We start from the raw sequence: 16,905 nt of genomic DNA on the forward strand, positions 1-16,905 counted from the left end.
CTCTGTTTATTAATGATCTGAACCAGGATTTTCCCTTCTAGTAAAAAGGAACCAAGATTGGATGGAAATTGTCTACTCGCAGATTTAGTTGATCTCGTATACCAGTTCTCTCTCACTCTGGATTAAGTACCTTTCAATACCCACCTTCTCAATCTTTAAATCCAGTAAATGAAGGCCCCCGAGATGAAATCAGAACTCATACCACTTTCTGGTATTCTTGCAAAAAAACAGAGACATTGGGAAAGCACTTATTACAAAAAATTTAAACTGTTATGAACTAGAGCTTTTAACCAGCTTTGTGCAATGTTCGTTCAATACTAATGGAATTAGTGCTTTGAGGAAAGATGTTGTTTTTTTTTTTTTCCCAGTCTGTCCCTAATCATCTTGCGAGAAACATTCTCAATATGAAATGAATCTCTTGAGCCTCTAACTGTGACAGTGGAGTAACACTCCCAGGCCACTTCAAACTCTGTTACCAATAATATAACCCCTGCCTCTGGTACTAATTGGTATTGTGAAAGGAGTACATCAAAGCTTATAGTTAAAAAGCTACCTAGATAGTCAAGGCCTGAAGGAGATGCAGAATTTTCTTTAAAAATAATTGGAAGTCAATTGTAATAACCGTGAACAGGTTCATCATATTTTTGTGTGCAAGCCTGAGTTTTGTTGCAATGAACAGCCTTTGAAAAAATGATAGAAATTGCTTGGTGAAATTACTTGGCTATTGCCCAAGCCTGATCACATGATAAATTAGTAGCTGATCTTCCCTTTACAATACTAAAGACCTTTTGGTATTTTCCCAATTCATAGTTTTCACCCAATGCTGGGCCTTGACATATGACAAGCATATGAACTAGATGGTGTAAGTCAGAGAAACTAGGTTGATAAGCTTGAATTCCTCATTAAATTTGTAAGAAACTTTGGTTGCTTTGGGAAAACAAAACAAAACAAAAACTTCAACAGTGGTTCACTGCTCATCTTTAATCTAGGAAATTAAAAGTTTAGCTTCTGGAACCCCAGAAAGCTCAATTTTAAAGGGAAATCTTCTGACAAGTTCAGAGGAAGAGTGGGGAGAGTTTCAAAGAAAAGGAAAGCTCAGCAAGAAAATTAATGTGAGAGAACTGAGGGTACAGAGGAGGCAAAGGAAGTGTAGAAGAGAACAAGGAAGATGGTAGTGGAAGTGGTGTCTGGACATGAGGACCAAAGAGATAGAGACACTATGGTGACAGAGGGGAACCTGAGACAAAAAAGCCAAGGAAGAAGAGCTTAAGATTTTGGCAGCCATTTAATAATTTGTTTGCCCCATTAATCTTAAAATCTTATTTTGTGGCAAGGCAATTTTAGACTCCAGATAACATAAAGTGAAAGTGAAAATGATATTCACTCAGTCGTGTCTGACTCTGTGACCCCATGGACTCCAGCCCTGAGGCTCCTCTACCCATGGAGTTATCCAGGCAAGAATACTGGAATGGGCTGTCATTCTCTTCTCCAGGGGATCTTCCTGGCCCAGGGATGGAACCCAGGTCTCCTGCATTGTGGGCCAATTCTTTACTGTCCCAGCCATCAAGGAATCCCCCTGATAACACAGTGAAGCCTCAAACTACCAATAGAAATAAGTATTGCACTCAAGTTTGGAAGTTATGAGCTATTGTTGCTCAATTCAGTTTTAAGAAAATTAAGTTTTGGGATTTCAAATGTTCCCTGAAATGGCCATTGATATTCAAAATTATCTTTGATCTGGTCAGTCTGCATAGTTATAAATGCATACAATTAAGACTGACTTTTGTTTTTTGATGATTTTCTTTCTTCTTTTTTTTTTGGTTAAATTGAACTATAGTTGATTTACAAATATTGCCTTGGTTTCAAGTGTACAATAACATGGTATATTTTTTTCAGATTCTTTTCCATTATAGATTATTACCAGACATTTACTATTCAGTAAATCATGTTCCTTTTCAATTGTATTTATAGTGGTCTGCATCTGTTAATCCTATATTCCTAGTTTATCCCCCATTTCCCCTTTTGTGACCTTAAGTTTCTTTACTGTGTCTGTGAGTCTGTTTCTGTTCTATAAATAAATTAATTTATATTATTTCTAGATTCCACATATATTATATTGTATGATACTTGTCTTTCTCTGACTTACTTCACTCAGTCTGATAATCTATCAGTCCATCCATGTTGCTATAAAGGCAGTATTTCTTATTTTTATGGCTCAGTAATATTAAGTTGTGTGTGTGTGTATATATATAAAGACAGAGAGATAGGGAGAGATAGATACAAATAATGTACCCATATCTTCTTTAGTCACTCAACTGCCGATGAACACTTATGTTGCTTCCATGTCTTAGCTACTGCAAATCGAGTTGCTCTGCACATTTTAATGCATGTATATTTTCAAAGTATATTTTTTGTGTTCTTCAGCTATACACCCAGGAATGAAATTGCTGGATCACGTGCTAGTTATTCTATTTTTAGTTTTTTGAGGAACCTCCTTACTGTTTTCCATAATGGCTGTACCAATTTATATTGCCACCAAATGTGTGCAAGTGTTCCCTTGTATGCACACCATCTCCAGCATTTATTATTTGTAGACTTCTTGATGATGGTCATTCTGACTTGTGTGAGGTGATACCTCACAAAATTTATGGTTTAAATTTTTAAAAATAACTGGTGATGTTGTCTGTCTTTCTGTGTGTAAGCTGCTGCTGCTGCTAAGTAACTTCAGTCGTGTCCTACTCTGTGCGATCCCATAGACGGCAGCCCACCAGGCTCCCCGATCCCTGGGATTCTCCAGGCAAGAACACTGGAGTGGATTACCATTTCCTTCTCCAATGCATGAAAGTGAAAAGTGAAAGTGAAGTCGCTCAGTCGTGTCCGACCCTCAGTGACCCCATGGACTGCAGCCTTCCAGGCTCCTCCGCCCATGGAGTTTTCCAGGCAAGAATACTGGAGTGGGTTGCCATTGCCTTCTCCCGTCTGCAAGCTATCTGTCTGCAATTTTGGGAGAAATGTCTGTTCAGGTCACCTTTTCATTTTTTTGCTTGGGTTGTTCTTTTGCTACTGAGTTGTATGAGCTGTATATTTTGGAAATTAATTTTTGTCAGTTACATCATTTGCAAATATTTTCTCTAGTCCATGGATTATCTTTTCATTTTATTTATGATTCTCTTTGCTATACAAAAAATGTTTGATTATTTACATATTTTTAATTTTTGACTTTTAAATTTCTCTTGCCATACATACCTGATCTGAGAAAATTTTACTATGATTTATGACAAAGAATGTTTTCCCTATTATCTCTTCTAGAAGTTTTATCATGTCAAGCCTTATATTTTGATCTTTAAACAACTTTTGAGTTTATTTTTGTAAATAATTTGAGGGACTGTTCTAACTTCATTGATATATTTGAGGCTGTCCATCTTTCCCAGAACCACTTGCTGAAGTAATTGTCGCTTCCTTTATGTATTTTCTTGCCTCCTGTTGAAGATTAATTGACGGTAGGTTTGTGGGTTTATTTCTCGGCTTTCTGTTCCATTCCATTTATCTACATGACTGCTTTTATGTCAATACCATGCTATTTAGATTAGTGCAGCTTTCTAGCAATGTCTGAAGTCTGGGAGAGTTATACTTTCATCTTTGTTTATTTTTCTCAGATTTGCTTTGGAAATTCTCTCTTTTGTGTTTCCATATAAATTTCAGGGTTTTTTTGTTCGAGTTCTCTGAAAAATGTTATAGGTAGTTTGCCAAGGATTATATTAAATTTATAGGTTGCTTTCAGTAGAGTGACTGTTTTAGCAATATTAATTCTTCCAATCCAAGAGTATAGAATATCTTTCCATTTATTTGAATCATCTTCACTTTCCTTTTTCAATGTTTTATAATTCTCAGCATATAGATCTTTCATTTTCTTGGTTACATCTATTCCTAGTGGGTTTTTAATGTAATTTTAGATTTGACTTTTTAAACTTTCTGACACTTCTTAGTGTAAAAAAAATTCAACAATTTATGTATATTAATACTGTATGCTACCTCCTTGCTGAATTCATCTATTCTAATAGTTTTTGCCTGGAATCTTCAGAATTTTCTATAAGTTTCATGTCATCTGCATAGAATGACAGATTTACCTTTTCTCTTTCAATGTGGATACATTTTGTTTCTTTTTCTTGTCTGACTTCTTTGTCTTTAGACTTCCAATGCTATGTTGAATAGAGGTGTTGATAGTGGGCATCCATGTCTTGTTCCAGAATTTAGTGGGAATGCTTTCAGCCTTTAAACATTGAGTATTGTATTTGCTGTGGGCTTGCCATAAACCCTTAAATGGCTTTTATTATGTTGAGATACATTAATTCTGTATCCTCTTTGGTGAGGGTTTTCTTTTTTTTAATCATGAATGAATGTTGAATTTTATCAAATGCTTTTTCTGCATCTATTGAAATAATCATGTGGTTTTCATCTGTTCATTTATTGATGTGTTGTTTCACATTTATTGTACACATGGAGTTTGTTTTGTTTTGTTTTGTTTTAATTCACTTCTGGTGATCAGTCTCTTTAAACTGTCTTTCTTTTTGATTCAGCTTTGGCAGACTTATGTTTCCAGAAACTTGCCCGTGGGTAGCCCAACTTGTTGGCATATAACTGTTCATAGTATTTTCTACAATTTTTTTTGTACTTTTTGCAGTATTGGTTACTATTTGTCATCTCTTATTTCTTACTTTGTTCATTTAAATCCTCTTTTCTATCTCCTTGATGAGCCTGGCTAGAGGTTTTCTGATTTTTTTTATCCTACTGAAAAGCCAGCTATTGCTTTGATTAATCTTTTCTATTAGCTTTTTAATCTCTGTATTATTTATTGCCACTCTGATCTTTCTTACTTCCTACCTTCTGCTGACTTGGGGCTTTGTTTGTTATTTTGCAAATTCTTTTAGGTAGTAGATTAAGTTGTTTACTTGCAATCTTTCCTTTGTTTTCAAGAAGTCCTGTATTCATACGAATTTTCCAGAACAGTCTTTGCTGCATCTCAGAGATTCTGTAAGGTTCTGCTTTCATTGTCATTTGTCTCTAGATATTTTCTGATTTCCTCTTGATTTCAGTGATGATGCATTGGTTTCTTAGTAAGTAATATGTTGTTTGAAAGTGAAAGTGGAGAGTGAAGAGGTTGGCTTAAAGCTCAACATTCAGAAAACGAAGATCATGGCATCTGGTCCCATCACTTCATGGGAAATAGATGGGGAAACAGTGGAAACAGTGTCAGACTTTATTTTTGGGGCAGCAGATGGTGATGCAGCCATGAAATTAAAAGACGCTTACTCCTTGGAAGGAAAGTTATGACCAACCTAGATAGCATATTCAAAAGCAGAGATGTTACTTTGCCAACAAAAGTCTGTCTAGTCAAGGCTATGGTTTTTCCAGTGGTCATGTATGGATGTGAGAGTTGGACTGTGAAGAAAGCTGAGCACCGAAGAATTGATGCTTTTGAACTGTGGTGTTGGAAAACTCTTGAGAGTCCTTGGACTGCAAGGAGATCCAACCAGTCCATCCTAAAGGAGATCAGCCCTAGGTGTTCATTTGAAGGACTGCTGCTGAAGGTGAAACTCCAATACTTTGGCCACTTCATGTGAAGAGTTGACTCATTGGAAAAGACTGATGCTGGGAGGGATTGGGGCAAGAGGAAAAGGGGACAACAGAGGATGAGATGGCTGGATGGCATCACCGACTCGATGGACCTGAGTTTGAGTGAACTCCGGGAGTTGGTGATGGACAGGGAGGCCTGGCGTGCTGTGATTCATGGGGTCACAAAGAGTCAGACACATCTGAGTGACTGAACTGAACTGAACATACATGTCTAGAATAGGCAAGTTAATAAAGACAAAAAATAGAAGTTTCCTGGGCTAAAGGGAGAGATGATGGTGAATTACTGCTTAATGGGTACAGAGTTTCTGTTTAGGATGATAAAAAACTTTTGGAAATATATGGTGCTGCTATTTACACAATGAATGATATTCCACAATGTTGAATGTGATTAACAGTACTCAATTGTATACTTAAAATGGTTAAGATAGAAAGTTTTAGTATATATATTTTTACCACAATTAATAGGTAAAGGGAATTAATAAAGAGGCAGTGTTAAAGCAAGCAAATGACCCTAAGTACAAACATTGAACTGTACTGGGCTTCATTTTATCCTGGTACTTTTAGGTACATATTTAATTCTTCTGTGACTTGAGCTTCTACACTTTACCTTTCCATATGAAAATGAAATGAAAGTCACTCAGTCATGTCATATTTTGAACTAAAAACAGAGGCCAGGGCTTAAACAAAGCACACATATGAGTGTTGTCAACACTCTCACCCCCACTTTCCATACCCTGTAGACTACCAAAGTAGCTGCACTAAAAGCAGGAAGAGTCTAGAAAAGATATTCTCCCAGGAAAGCATGTGTACCAGCTGAGCTAATTTGTTATTTTCATCTTTAAAAACTGTTTCTTAACCACAGTCTGATTCCTTCACCAACAACATAGTAAAGGATAGAGAAAGGTATACCATGTTAACACATACCAAGAAAAACCTGGGATGCCTGTATTAAACAAAGACTTCAGTAAATGGAAAATTTTCAGGGATAAAGAGGGCATTACACAGTGATAAAGGAGTCAGTTATCCAAAAAGTCATAGTTATCTTTAATGTATATGCATCTAACAACAAAGCATCAAAATATGTGAGGGGAAAACCACTAGAACTGCAAGGAGAAATGGACAAATCCACTGTTACATTCATTCAGAGAGTTCACAGTACCTCTTGTCAATAATTGATACATCCAGCAGGCAAAAAAATCAATGTTATACTTGAACAAGCCATTAATTAACTGAATCTATTAACATTTATAAAATACTTTATCAAACTACAATATAATACATTCTTTTCAAGCTCACATGGAATGTTCACCAAGATAGACCACATTCTGAACCATAAAACACACCTCAGTAAATTTAGAAGAACAGAAATCATACAAAGTATGCTTTCAGATCATACTTTAAGCTAGAAATTATTAACAGAAGGATAACTGGAAAATTCTCAAAAATATGGAGTTTAAACACACTTCTAAGTAACATATGGATCAAAGATGAACTCTCAGGAATTTTTTAATATTTTTAACTAAATGAAAGTTTAAAACTAAAAAAAAAAAAAAATGAACTAATCAGAAATGTAGGATGCAATGAAAGCAGTGTTTGGAGGGAAATTTTACAGCATTAAATACATATGTTAGAAAAGAGGTAATATTGCAAATATTCCCTCACACCTGTTAGAATGGCTGTTATCAAAAAGACAAAAGATGTGGAGTACACTGTTGGTGAGAATGTAAATTGGTACCACAACTATGGAAAACAGGATGGATGTTTCTCAAAAAATTTTAAAAATAGAACTACCATGTACAGTATGTACCATGTATGGTATATGGTACAGTAATCAAATAGTGTGGTATTGGCAGAAGAATAAGCAAATAGGTCCATGGAACAAAATAGAGAGCTCAGAAATAGTCTCTCACAAATACAGTCAACTGGTCTTTGACAAAGGAGCAAAGGATAGTATTTTCAGCAAATGGTACTAGAAGAACTGTACATCCACATTTTAAAAAATGAATATAGACACATTGACCTTATACCTTTCATGGAAATGAATTCAGATGTATCATAGACATAAATATAAAACACAAAATTATAAAACTTCTAGAAGATAACACAGGAGAAAGACTAGATGACCTTGTGTTTGACAGTAACTTTTTTTGACCACACTGTGTTCCCTGATCAGGGATCAAACCTGGGCTGCCTGCAGTAGAAACACAGAGTCCTAACCACTGGACCTCCGGAGAATTCCCAGAAATAGCTTTTTAGATACAACACCAAAATTAGATACAGTCGATGAAAAAAACATTGGTAAGTAAGACTTCATTAAAATTTAAAACTTATGTGAAAAACATTGAAAAGACAAGCCACAGCCTGGGAGAAAATATTTGCAAAACAGTATCTACTAAAGAACTTGTATCCCAAATACACAAATAACTCTTAAAACTCGACATTATTGTTGAGAAAACAACTGAATCTTAAAATGCACTAAAGACCTGAACTGATGCCTTACCAGATAAGATATATAGATGTCAAACAAGCAGTAAGAAGATACTCACCATGACATGTCATATTCAGTTCATTTCAGTTCAGTCACTCAGTCGTGTCCGACTCTTTGCGACTCCATGAACCGCAGCACGCCAGGCCTCCCTGTCCATCACCAAGTCCTGGAGTTCACCCAAACCCATGTCCACTGAACTGGTGATTCCATCCAACCATCTCATCCTCTGTCGTCCCCTTCTCCTCATGCCCTCAAATCTTTCCCAGCATCAGGGTCTTTTCCAATGAATCAGCTCTTCGCATCAGGTGGCAAAAGCATTGGAGTTTCAGCTTCAACATCAGTCCTTCCAATGAACACCCAGGACTGATCTCCTTTAGGATGGACTGGAAATACAAATTAAAACAAAAATTAGATACCACTATATACCTATTAGAATGGCTAAAATCCAAAACACACCACCAAACACTAGTGCGGATGGTGGAGCAGCAGAGACTCCTTCATTCCTGGTGGGAATGCCAAAGGTTCAGCCACTTTGGAAGACAGTTTGTCAGTTTTTTTACAAAGCTACACATAGTCTAACCATATGATCCAGTAATCTTGTTCCTAGTTATTTGCCCAAATAAGTTGAAAACTTACACAACTGTCTACACAAAAACCAGCACGCAAATGTTTATAGCCCCTTAATTTGTAATTGCCTAAAAGTGGAAGCAAACAGGATATCCTGCAGCTGGTGAATGGATATACAAGCTGAGGTAGATCCATACAATGGCATATTATTTACCAACGTAAAGAAATGAAGTGCCCTTCAATAAGTGGTGCTGGGGAACTAGACAGCTACATATGAAAGAACGAAATTAGAACATTCTCTAACTGTACACAAAAATAAACTCAAAATGTATTAAAGACCTAAATATAAGACCAGAGACCATAAAACTCAAAACATAGGCAGAACACTTTAACACAAATCATAGCAGTGTTTTTTTAATCTGCATCCTAAATCAAAGGAAAATAAAAAGTAAACAAGTGGGACCTAGTTAAAAGCTTTTGCACAGCAAAGAAAATCATTGGCAAAATGAAAAGACAACCTACTGAATGAGAGGAAGTACTAGCAGATAGAGTGACCAATAGGGAATTAAATCCAAAATATACATTTCATATGAACTAACATAAAAAAAAAAAACTTGATTTTTAAAATGGGCAGAAAACGTGGATAGACATTTTTCCAAAGAAGTACAGATGGTCAACAGGCAGATAAAAAGATGCTCAATATCATTAATCATCAGTTCAGTTCAGTCGCTCAGTCATGTCTGACTCTTCGCGACCCCATGAATCGCAGCACGCCAGGCCTCCCTGTCCATCACCAACTCCCAGAGTTCACCCAAACTTATGTCCATTGAGTCAGTGATGCCATCCAACCACCTCATCCTCTGTCATCCCCTTCTCCTCCTGCCCCCAATCCCTCCCAGCATCAGAGTCTTTCCAATGAGTCAACTCTTCACGTGAGGTGGCCAAAGTACTGGAGTTTCAGCTTCAGCATCATTCCCTCCAAAGAAATCCCAGGGCTGATCTCCTTCAGAATGGACTGGTTGGATCCTTGCAGTCCAAGGGACTCTCAAGAGTCTTCTCCAACACCACAGTTCAAAAGCATCAATTCTTCGGCGCTCAGCCTTCTTCATAGTCCAACTCTCACATCCATACATGACCACTGGAAAAACCACAGCCTTGACTAGACAGACCTTTCTTGGCAAACTAATATCTCTGTTTTTGAATATGCTATCTAGGTTGGTCATAACTTTCCTTCCAAGGAGTAAGCGTCTTTTAATGTCATGGCTGCAATCACCATCTGCAGTGATTTTGGAGCCCAAAAAAATAAAGTCTAACACTGTTTCCACTGTTTCCCCATCTATTTCCCATGAAGTGATGGGACCGGATGCCATGATCTTCGTTTTCTGAATGTTGAGCTTTAAGCCAACTTTTCACTCTCCTCTTTCACTTTCATCAAGAGGCTTTTTAGTTCCTCTTCACTTTCTGCATAAGGGTGGTGTCATTTGCATATCTGAGGTTATTGCTATTTCTCCCGGCAATCTTGATTCCAGCTTGTGTTTCTTCCAGTCCAGCGTTTCTCATGATGTACTCTGCATAGAAGTTAAATAAGCAGGGTGATAATATACAGCCTTGACGTACTCCTTTTCCTATCGGGAACCAGTCTGTTGTTCGGTGTCCAGTTCTAACTGTATGAGGTATCACCTCACACCTGTCAGAATGATTATCATCAAAAAGAATGCAAATAACAACTGTTGGTGTGGACGTAGAGAAAAGGGAACCCTTGTACACTGTTGGTGGGAATGTATATTGATGCAGCCACTGTGAAAAATGATATGGAGGTTTCTCAGAAAATTAGAACTACGATATGACCCAGCAGTTCCACTCCTTGGTATATAGCCAAAAAATGGAAAACGTGAAATGAAAAAGATACATGTACCCCAGTGTTCATGACAGCATTATTTACAGTAGATAATAAATAGAACCAACCTAAGTGTCCCATCAAGAAATGAATGGGTAAAGAAGAGATGGTATAAATATATAATCAAATACTGCTCAGTCACAAAAAAGAAGAAATTTTGCCATTTACAGCAACATAGATGGAATCGAAGGATATTCTGCTAAGTAAATCAAGTCAGAGAAAGACAAATATTGTATGATATCACTTATATGTGGAATCTAAAAAATACAACAAACTATTGAATATAACAAAAAAGAAACAGACTCACAGAGTATGAGAGCAAACTTGTTACCAGCGCGGGGAGGTAAGGTGGGGAGGAGGGTCTGGATGGGGGAAGGAGTCTAAGAGGTACAAACTGCTATGTATAAAATAAGGAAGCTACAAGGATACATTATAGGAATATAGCTAGTATTTTATAAACTATAAATGAGTATAACCTTAGAAAGTGTGAATCACTATCTTGTATACCTGAAATGTATATAATATTGTACATCAACTGAAACTAAATTAAAAAAAAAGAGCTACCAAGCTATAAATAGACATTTAATGAAACAAGTGTATTTTGCTTCCTGAAGGAAGCCAGTCTGTAAAGGTTACATACTATTCCAAACCTGCGACATTGTGGAAAAGTTAACACTATAATGGCAGTAAAAAGATGAGTAGTTTCAGAAGGAAAGAGAAGAGGGATGAACGGGGAGCACAGGAGATTTTTACAGCAATGAGTCTATTCTATATGACATAGTAATGGCAAACCCATGATACTATGCGTTGGTCAAAACCCATAGGATTGCATAACACAGTGGACCCTTATGTTAACTGTGGACTTCAGTTAATAGCAATGTATCAGTGTTCGTTCAATGTAAGATGTTAGTAATAAGGGAAACTGAAAGGGGAAAGAGGGGGATATGTGAGAACTCTCTGTCTTATCTGCTCAATTTTCTGTATACCTAAAACCACTTTAAAAAACATAAAGTCAGGGTTTCCTTGGCTGTCCAGTGGTTAGGACTCTGCTCTCGCTACTGAGGGCCTGGGTTTGATCCCTGGTTGAGGAACTAAGGTCCCACCAAAAAAAAAAAAAAAGTCTATTAAATGTCTTAATTGATTTTAAAGAGGATAGAAGGAAAAAAGGTGATCTCTCAATCCTGACACCCAAAGATAACTACTACCGCTAAGACAGTGTTGTAAAAATCCCCGGATATATTCTATTCATTTATATGCATGCACACACATACTACCTGTACACAAATTGTTTATAATTCCCTCCACGACCTTAAAAGGTTATTGTTTCTATTTTATAGATGAAGTAACTGGTCTGGTACTGGCTGAACTAGGTTCATTTCCCAATGTATTTTACTCCAAAGCCTGTACACTCTTAGCACTGCACCTCTTTGTAAGACATAAGACCTACTTTTTCTTCTCTCTTTATTTCACATTTTACCCCTTCAGAAGATACACCAATCTCTCATATACCCTACTGCCTTTACCTTATATGGTACTCATGGCATTCCTGCAACGTATTCCATAACTCTGTGCACTCATACTTGCCTACTGGATAAGAAGTGGTAGCCCAGCTCCAGGGAACTGTACTGAGAAGCAGACCTTGGGACTGGAATACTTTCTTGGCAATAATGTGGCTTCCTTCTCCTGTATAAGTAGCTCTCAAAATTCAGGTGTTAGAAAAAGTTATTTCTGGGACCTAAAGATCCTGAGGGGAAAAAAGGGTAAGGGGTCAAGGCCGATGAAAAGGTGGAGAGCAGTGAATTTGCATGGGTGCCTGGGGAAGGAAGGAGCCTCCAGTGGGTTCAGTGGAGACAAAGCTTGACCACCCCGACCATTCGGAAGCATTCCGTGCATTGACACCAGCCAGTTCAACCAGCACCTGTTGTGATCAGCTGACTGTTCAGGGAAGCTTTAAAGAAGATCTTGTCCCTGCCCCTTCTCTTGGCACCTGTAGGGGACACTCTGAGGCTCCGAACAATCCTGGAAGCAATACAGAAGCACATCCATTCTTCCTCCCTCATCTTCAAACTGGCCCAAGATGCATTCAAGATTGCTGCTCCCACGGACAGTAGTACAGATGGCACCCTGCTCAACGTGGCCTTGGAGCTGGGGCTACAGGTATGGAGGAGGAGTGGGCCATCCCCACTTTAAACTTCTGGCCTAGTGACAGGGAGTTAAGATCCCATGAGGACTGGAGTGGGCATGGGCCAGGTCTGATTCTTTCTGTGTCCCCAGAACATAGCTTCTAGGCTAGTCACAAGGTCAGGACTCAATTTGGGGCTCTGTTTTGAAGTTAAGGCCAGTTAAGCAGTATAGCCTTAGGCTCCACAAGGTCCCCATCTTTTCCCTACCCACCCCCATTCCTCCAAGTCAAGGTGTGATAATAAGGGGTTTATTCATTACAGATCATCAGAGAAATCTTCTATCTGGTGGCAGGATGGGGCAGAAATTAAACAAACCCATCTGTACTTCTCAGGGGAGAGATGGTTGTTTAAGGCACAAATAAATACACATACATAAATGAATGGCAAGGAGGAGGGAGAGGTTATAGCAGTTATGCTAAGTCCGCTGGGAATGCCACTTTTTTTCGCCCAGGTGATGAGGATGACCTTATCAACCCTCAACTGGAGGCGCCGGGAGATGGTGCGGTGGTTGGTAACCTGTGCCACAGAAGTGGGTGAGTCTCCCAGCTCCCTGTGCCCCCAGGGGAAAGGATTCCTAGGCCCTACTCTTGGGACAGGACAGTGAATCCTTAGAGCTCTCATATTCCATTATTGATGGCCTAGGAAAGGATGAGGCTGCTGGTAGGAGAAGATGGCCCTGTTCAGCCTGACCAAGGTCTTCCCTCACTGCTTGGATTGTACCCTGAGGGCAAGCAGCACTCTGATCCTCTGCTAGAAACATTCTAAAAGAATGAATTTTCAGCCACCAGTACTCAAGTGCAGCCTTAGGAGGTAGTTGGCCCAGTTGTTTAGTCCCAGTCCCTGTCCATGCTTCTGAGAAATCCCAAACAACTTGGAGGCTCGAGACCCCATCTAGTGCCCAAAGCCCCAGCACAAAACTCTGCGCTGAGAGGCTTCACTTCAGCTAGAAAACCCAGGGGCAGATCTGAGACTCCTGCCTTGGAGCAGGCAAACCACAGGCTCTGTTGCTTCATCCTTGTGAGGGGCTAAGAGCACCTGCAGAAACTTTCAAGCCTCTGACCTGGGGGAAAGAAGGGATGGGAAGAGACCTCAAATGGGGTCTGGCCACCGGGGTTGCCCCCCTAGCCCTGGTTACTGCAGATCATCTCAGGGCTGCTGAGGAGGGAGAGCTTGTCCCTGCTGGCCAAGTTCTCACCCCTAATGGTAATCTGAGTAGACCTGGATCAGGACCGGGAGGCCCATGGCTGAGCACAGGCTCTCCTTGACAGGTGTGCGGGCCCTGGTGAGCATCTTGCAGAGCTGGTACACACTCTTCACCCCCACCGAGGCTACCAGTATTGTAGCTGCCACAGCCGTCTCCCACACCACCATCCTGCGCCTCAGTCTTGACTATCCACAGCGGGAGGAGCTGGCCAGCTGTGCTCGCACCCTGGCCCTGCAGTGCGCTATGAAGGATCCGCAGAGCTGTGCCCTGTCGGCCCTTACCCTCTGTGAGAAGGACCACATCGCCTTCGAAGCAGCCTATCAGATCGCCATCGATGCTGCGGCTGGCGGCATGACTCACTCACAGCTGTTCACCATCGCCCGCTACATGGAGCTCCGTGGCTACCCGCTACGTGCCTTCAAGCTGGCCTCACTGGCCATGAGCCATCTCAACCTGGCCTACAACCAGGACACCCACCCGGCCATCAACGATGTGCTCTGGGCCTGCGCCCTCAGCCACTCCCTGGGCAAGAATGAGCTGGCGGCCCTGATCCCCCTGGTGGTGAAGAGCGTGCACTGCGCCACAGTGCTTTCAGACATCCTTCGGCGCTGCACGGTGACTGCTCCTGGACTGGCCGGCATCCCAGGCCGCCGCAGCTCAGGAAAGCTCATGTCCACCGACAAGGCTCCCCTGCGCCAGCTGCTGGATGCCACCATCAATGCCTACATTAACACCACACACTCGCGCCTGACGCATATCAGCCCTCGCCACTATGGAGAGTTCATTGAGTTTCTGAGCAAGGCCCGGGAGACCTTCCTGCTGCCTCAGGATGGCCACCTTCAGTTTGCCCAGTTCATCGACAACCTCAAACAGATCTACAAAGGCAAGAAGAAGCTGATGCTGCTGGTGCGAGAGCGCTTCGGCTGAGAAAGCAGACAGCTTGCTGCCAGGGCAGCCTGGGCTCCCAGGTACCATCAGGTCAGGCCACGGACACAAGCATTTGTCCACCCTGAGAGGACTCTGAGCACCTGTGGCTGAAGCCAGAGGACCACAGGGCTAAGCATGGGGAGAGTCCAGCTGTAGCCAGCATGCTTCCCTGGGCAGGGTTCTTACAACAGCCCACTGTTCCTGGAGGAGCAGGGTCCTGCAGACCAGTCAGCACCCACAACATGCCACCTCAGGCCCTTGTATCCTGCGTGTCCCGGGCATTGCCCCTCTCTCCCTTGGCAAACACAGAACACTGTTCCGTCTCAGGGATTGCGTAACCAGAGAAACAGAAGCGTTTATGGTACTGTAAATACTATAGTCTGTGTGTTGCCAATTATGTTGTAAAGTTGTAACTATTTATAATTCTGGTTCTAATTTGATGGGTACTTGTAGCTGTGGGTGGGAAGATAGGCTTGTTTTCTGAGGAGATTCACAACCATTTCTCAGGTTTCCCTTGCAGAGTATATTCTGTTGGCAGTGGAAGATTGGGGATGGCAGGGAGAAAAATGGCCAGTTAAGAGGAAATCTCAAGTCTAGTCTATGCAGAAACCCCAGCCTGCAGAAGGGCATTCATAGCCCAGTGATGGGTGAGGAGGCCCAGTCTGGACTTAGACTTTCACCTCATGAAGCCATGAGGACACGGAAGCTGTTGCTCCTGCCTCACACAGCCTCTCTAGGAGTCTGACGAGTTTCTGAGAAACAGGTGAAGGTGAATGTCTGGGAGGCCACTGAGCTCATAATGTTCATCCGCTCTGGACACCGTTGTCTTAGTGTCTGGTCTCATCTCTAAGTGTGCGTAGAGACCTGAATGACTAAATATGTGTGTCTGTGTGCATAGGTATATCTGTGCATGCCTGTATGTGCACATATATATTTATGTGCATGTGTCAGGTCTGTGTGCTGGACGGTGGGTTTCCGTGTGAGGGTACGCGCATATGTGAGCACACTGTAGTACGTATCTGTGTGTCTGTTGCTGTTTGCTGGTGCATGTTTAGTCTGTGTGTATCTGGCCACACATGAACGCACGTGTGTAAATCTGTTTGGTCTGTATCTGTCTCTGTGAGTAACTGTGGTATTTCCACATGTAGGTTTGTCTGTGAATTCATGTTCTAGGATCTGCATGAATGTGTCCCTTCTCTTTTTGCCAGATCTCTCATCCCCATTCCTCTGTTCTCTCGCACCAGCTAAACATGTTCCCCATCTCTGTGGCTCCTGTACTCATCACTGTCACCCAACAAGCTTCTGAGCACTAAGCTCCCTCTGCCCTGAGTGGCTCCTTCAGCGCCACATTTCTCTGCTTCCCCTGCACCCGCTTTCTTCCCCTGCCTTTCTACCTCAAGCTTCCTCTGCCCGCTTCTGCTACAGTCCCATGGGCCACTGATTTGGAGGCTGCAGCTGGAATGCATTTGGCCTTGCCCTGACTAGCTTCTAGCCCAGGTGGACAGCCCCTCTGTTAGCTCTGGCTGACCTGCAGTGTGTCATGTTCCTGCTACCTTCCTGCCCCTCTCCTCGCCTGGAATTGTAGGAGATGGCGCAGGCATTCAGAAGAGTCATTTAGATGCCAGTGTCTTGGTGTTTCCTGTTTCCTGTCTTAGTTCCCGAGTAGGGGGTGGGGTGTGATAGGGAAGGGGTGGTATAGCTAGAGTGTGAACTAAAGACCTGTCTGCTTTATTTTGCTTTCTCTGACAAACTGTGTCACTTTTTTTTTCCTCCACACTGACCAATAATTTGTATTTGCTGTTTGTGGCTACTGAAGTCTTACTGTTCCGTCATGGGCCGTACAACCTCTCAGCCTGATAGGTTGGTTAAAAAAACAAAAGACACCACTCCCATTTCTGTATCACAATTGCCGTTTTTTAGCAAGTATGTGAACTCACAGTGCTTTTCTATGAATAAACCACGGATCACAGAAAAGATCATTTTTCTAAAATCAGAAATTGTGTTT

At 41.1% G+C, this 16,905-nt stretch overlaps 1 protein-coding gene across 1 annotated transcript; it reads left to right on the forward strand.

The window, feature by feature from the left end:
* Positions 1–10,761: 10,761 nt before the first annotated feature.
* LOC112446022 (zinc finger SWIM domain-containing protein 5) lies at positions 10,762–16,876 on the forward strand. Its single transcript, XM_024990174.2, has 3 exons — positions 10,762–12,743; positions 13,221–13,302; positions 14,038–16,876. The coding sequence occupies exons 2-3, from the start codon at positions 13,224–13,226 to the stop codon at positions 14,898–14,900; spliced, it is 942 nt and encodes a 313-aa protein (XP_024845942.1). The 5' UTR covers positions 10,762–12,743; positions 13,221–13,223; the 3' UTR covers positions 14,901–16,876.
* Positions 16,877–16,905: the final 29 nt, after the last annotated feature.

This window comes from Bos taurus, chromosome 3 (assembly GCF_002263795.3).
Source record: "Bos taurus isolate L1 Dominette 01449 registration number 42190680 breed Hereford chromosome 3, ARS-UCD2.0, whole genome shotgun sequence".
NCBI classification, from domain to species: Eukaryota; Metazoa; Chordata; class Mammalia; order Artiodactyla; family Bovidae; genus Bos; species Bos taurus.

What these genes read in the sequence shown, in the direction of transcription:
- LOC112446022 (XM_024990174.2), top strand. Translation starts at nt 13,224, where the DNA reads ATGAGGATGACCTTATCAACCCTCAACTGGAGGCGCCGGGAGATGGTG. An exon ending in AACCTGTGCCACAGAAGTGG is followed by an intron (nt 13,303 to 14,037) that starts GTGAGTCTCCCA and finishes TCTCCTTGACAG; the next exon opens with GTGTGCGGGCCCTGGTGAGC.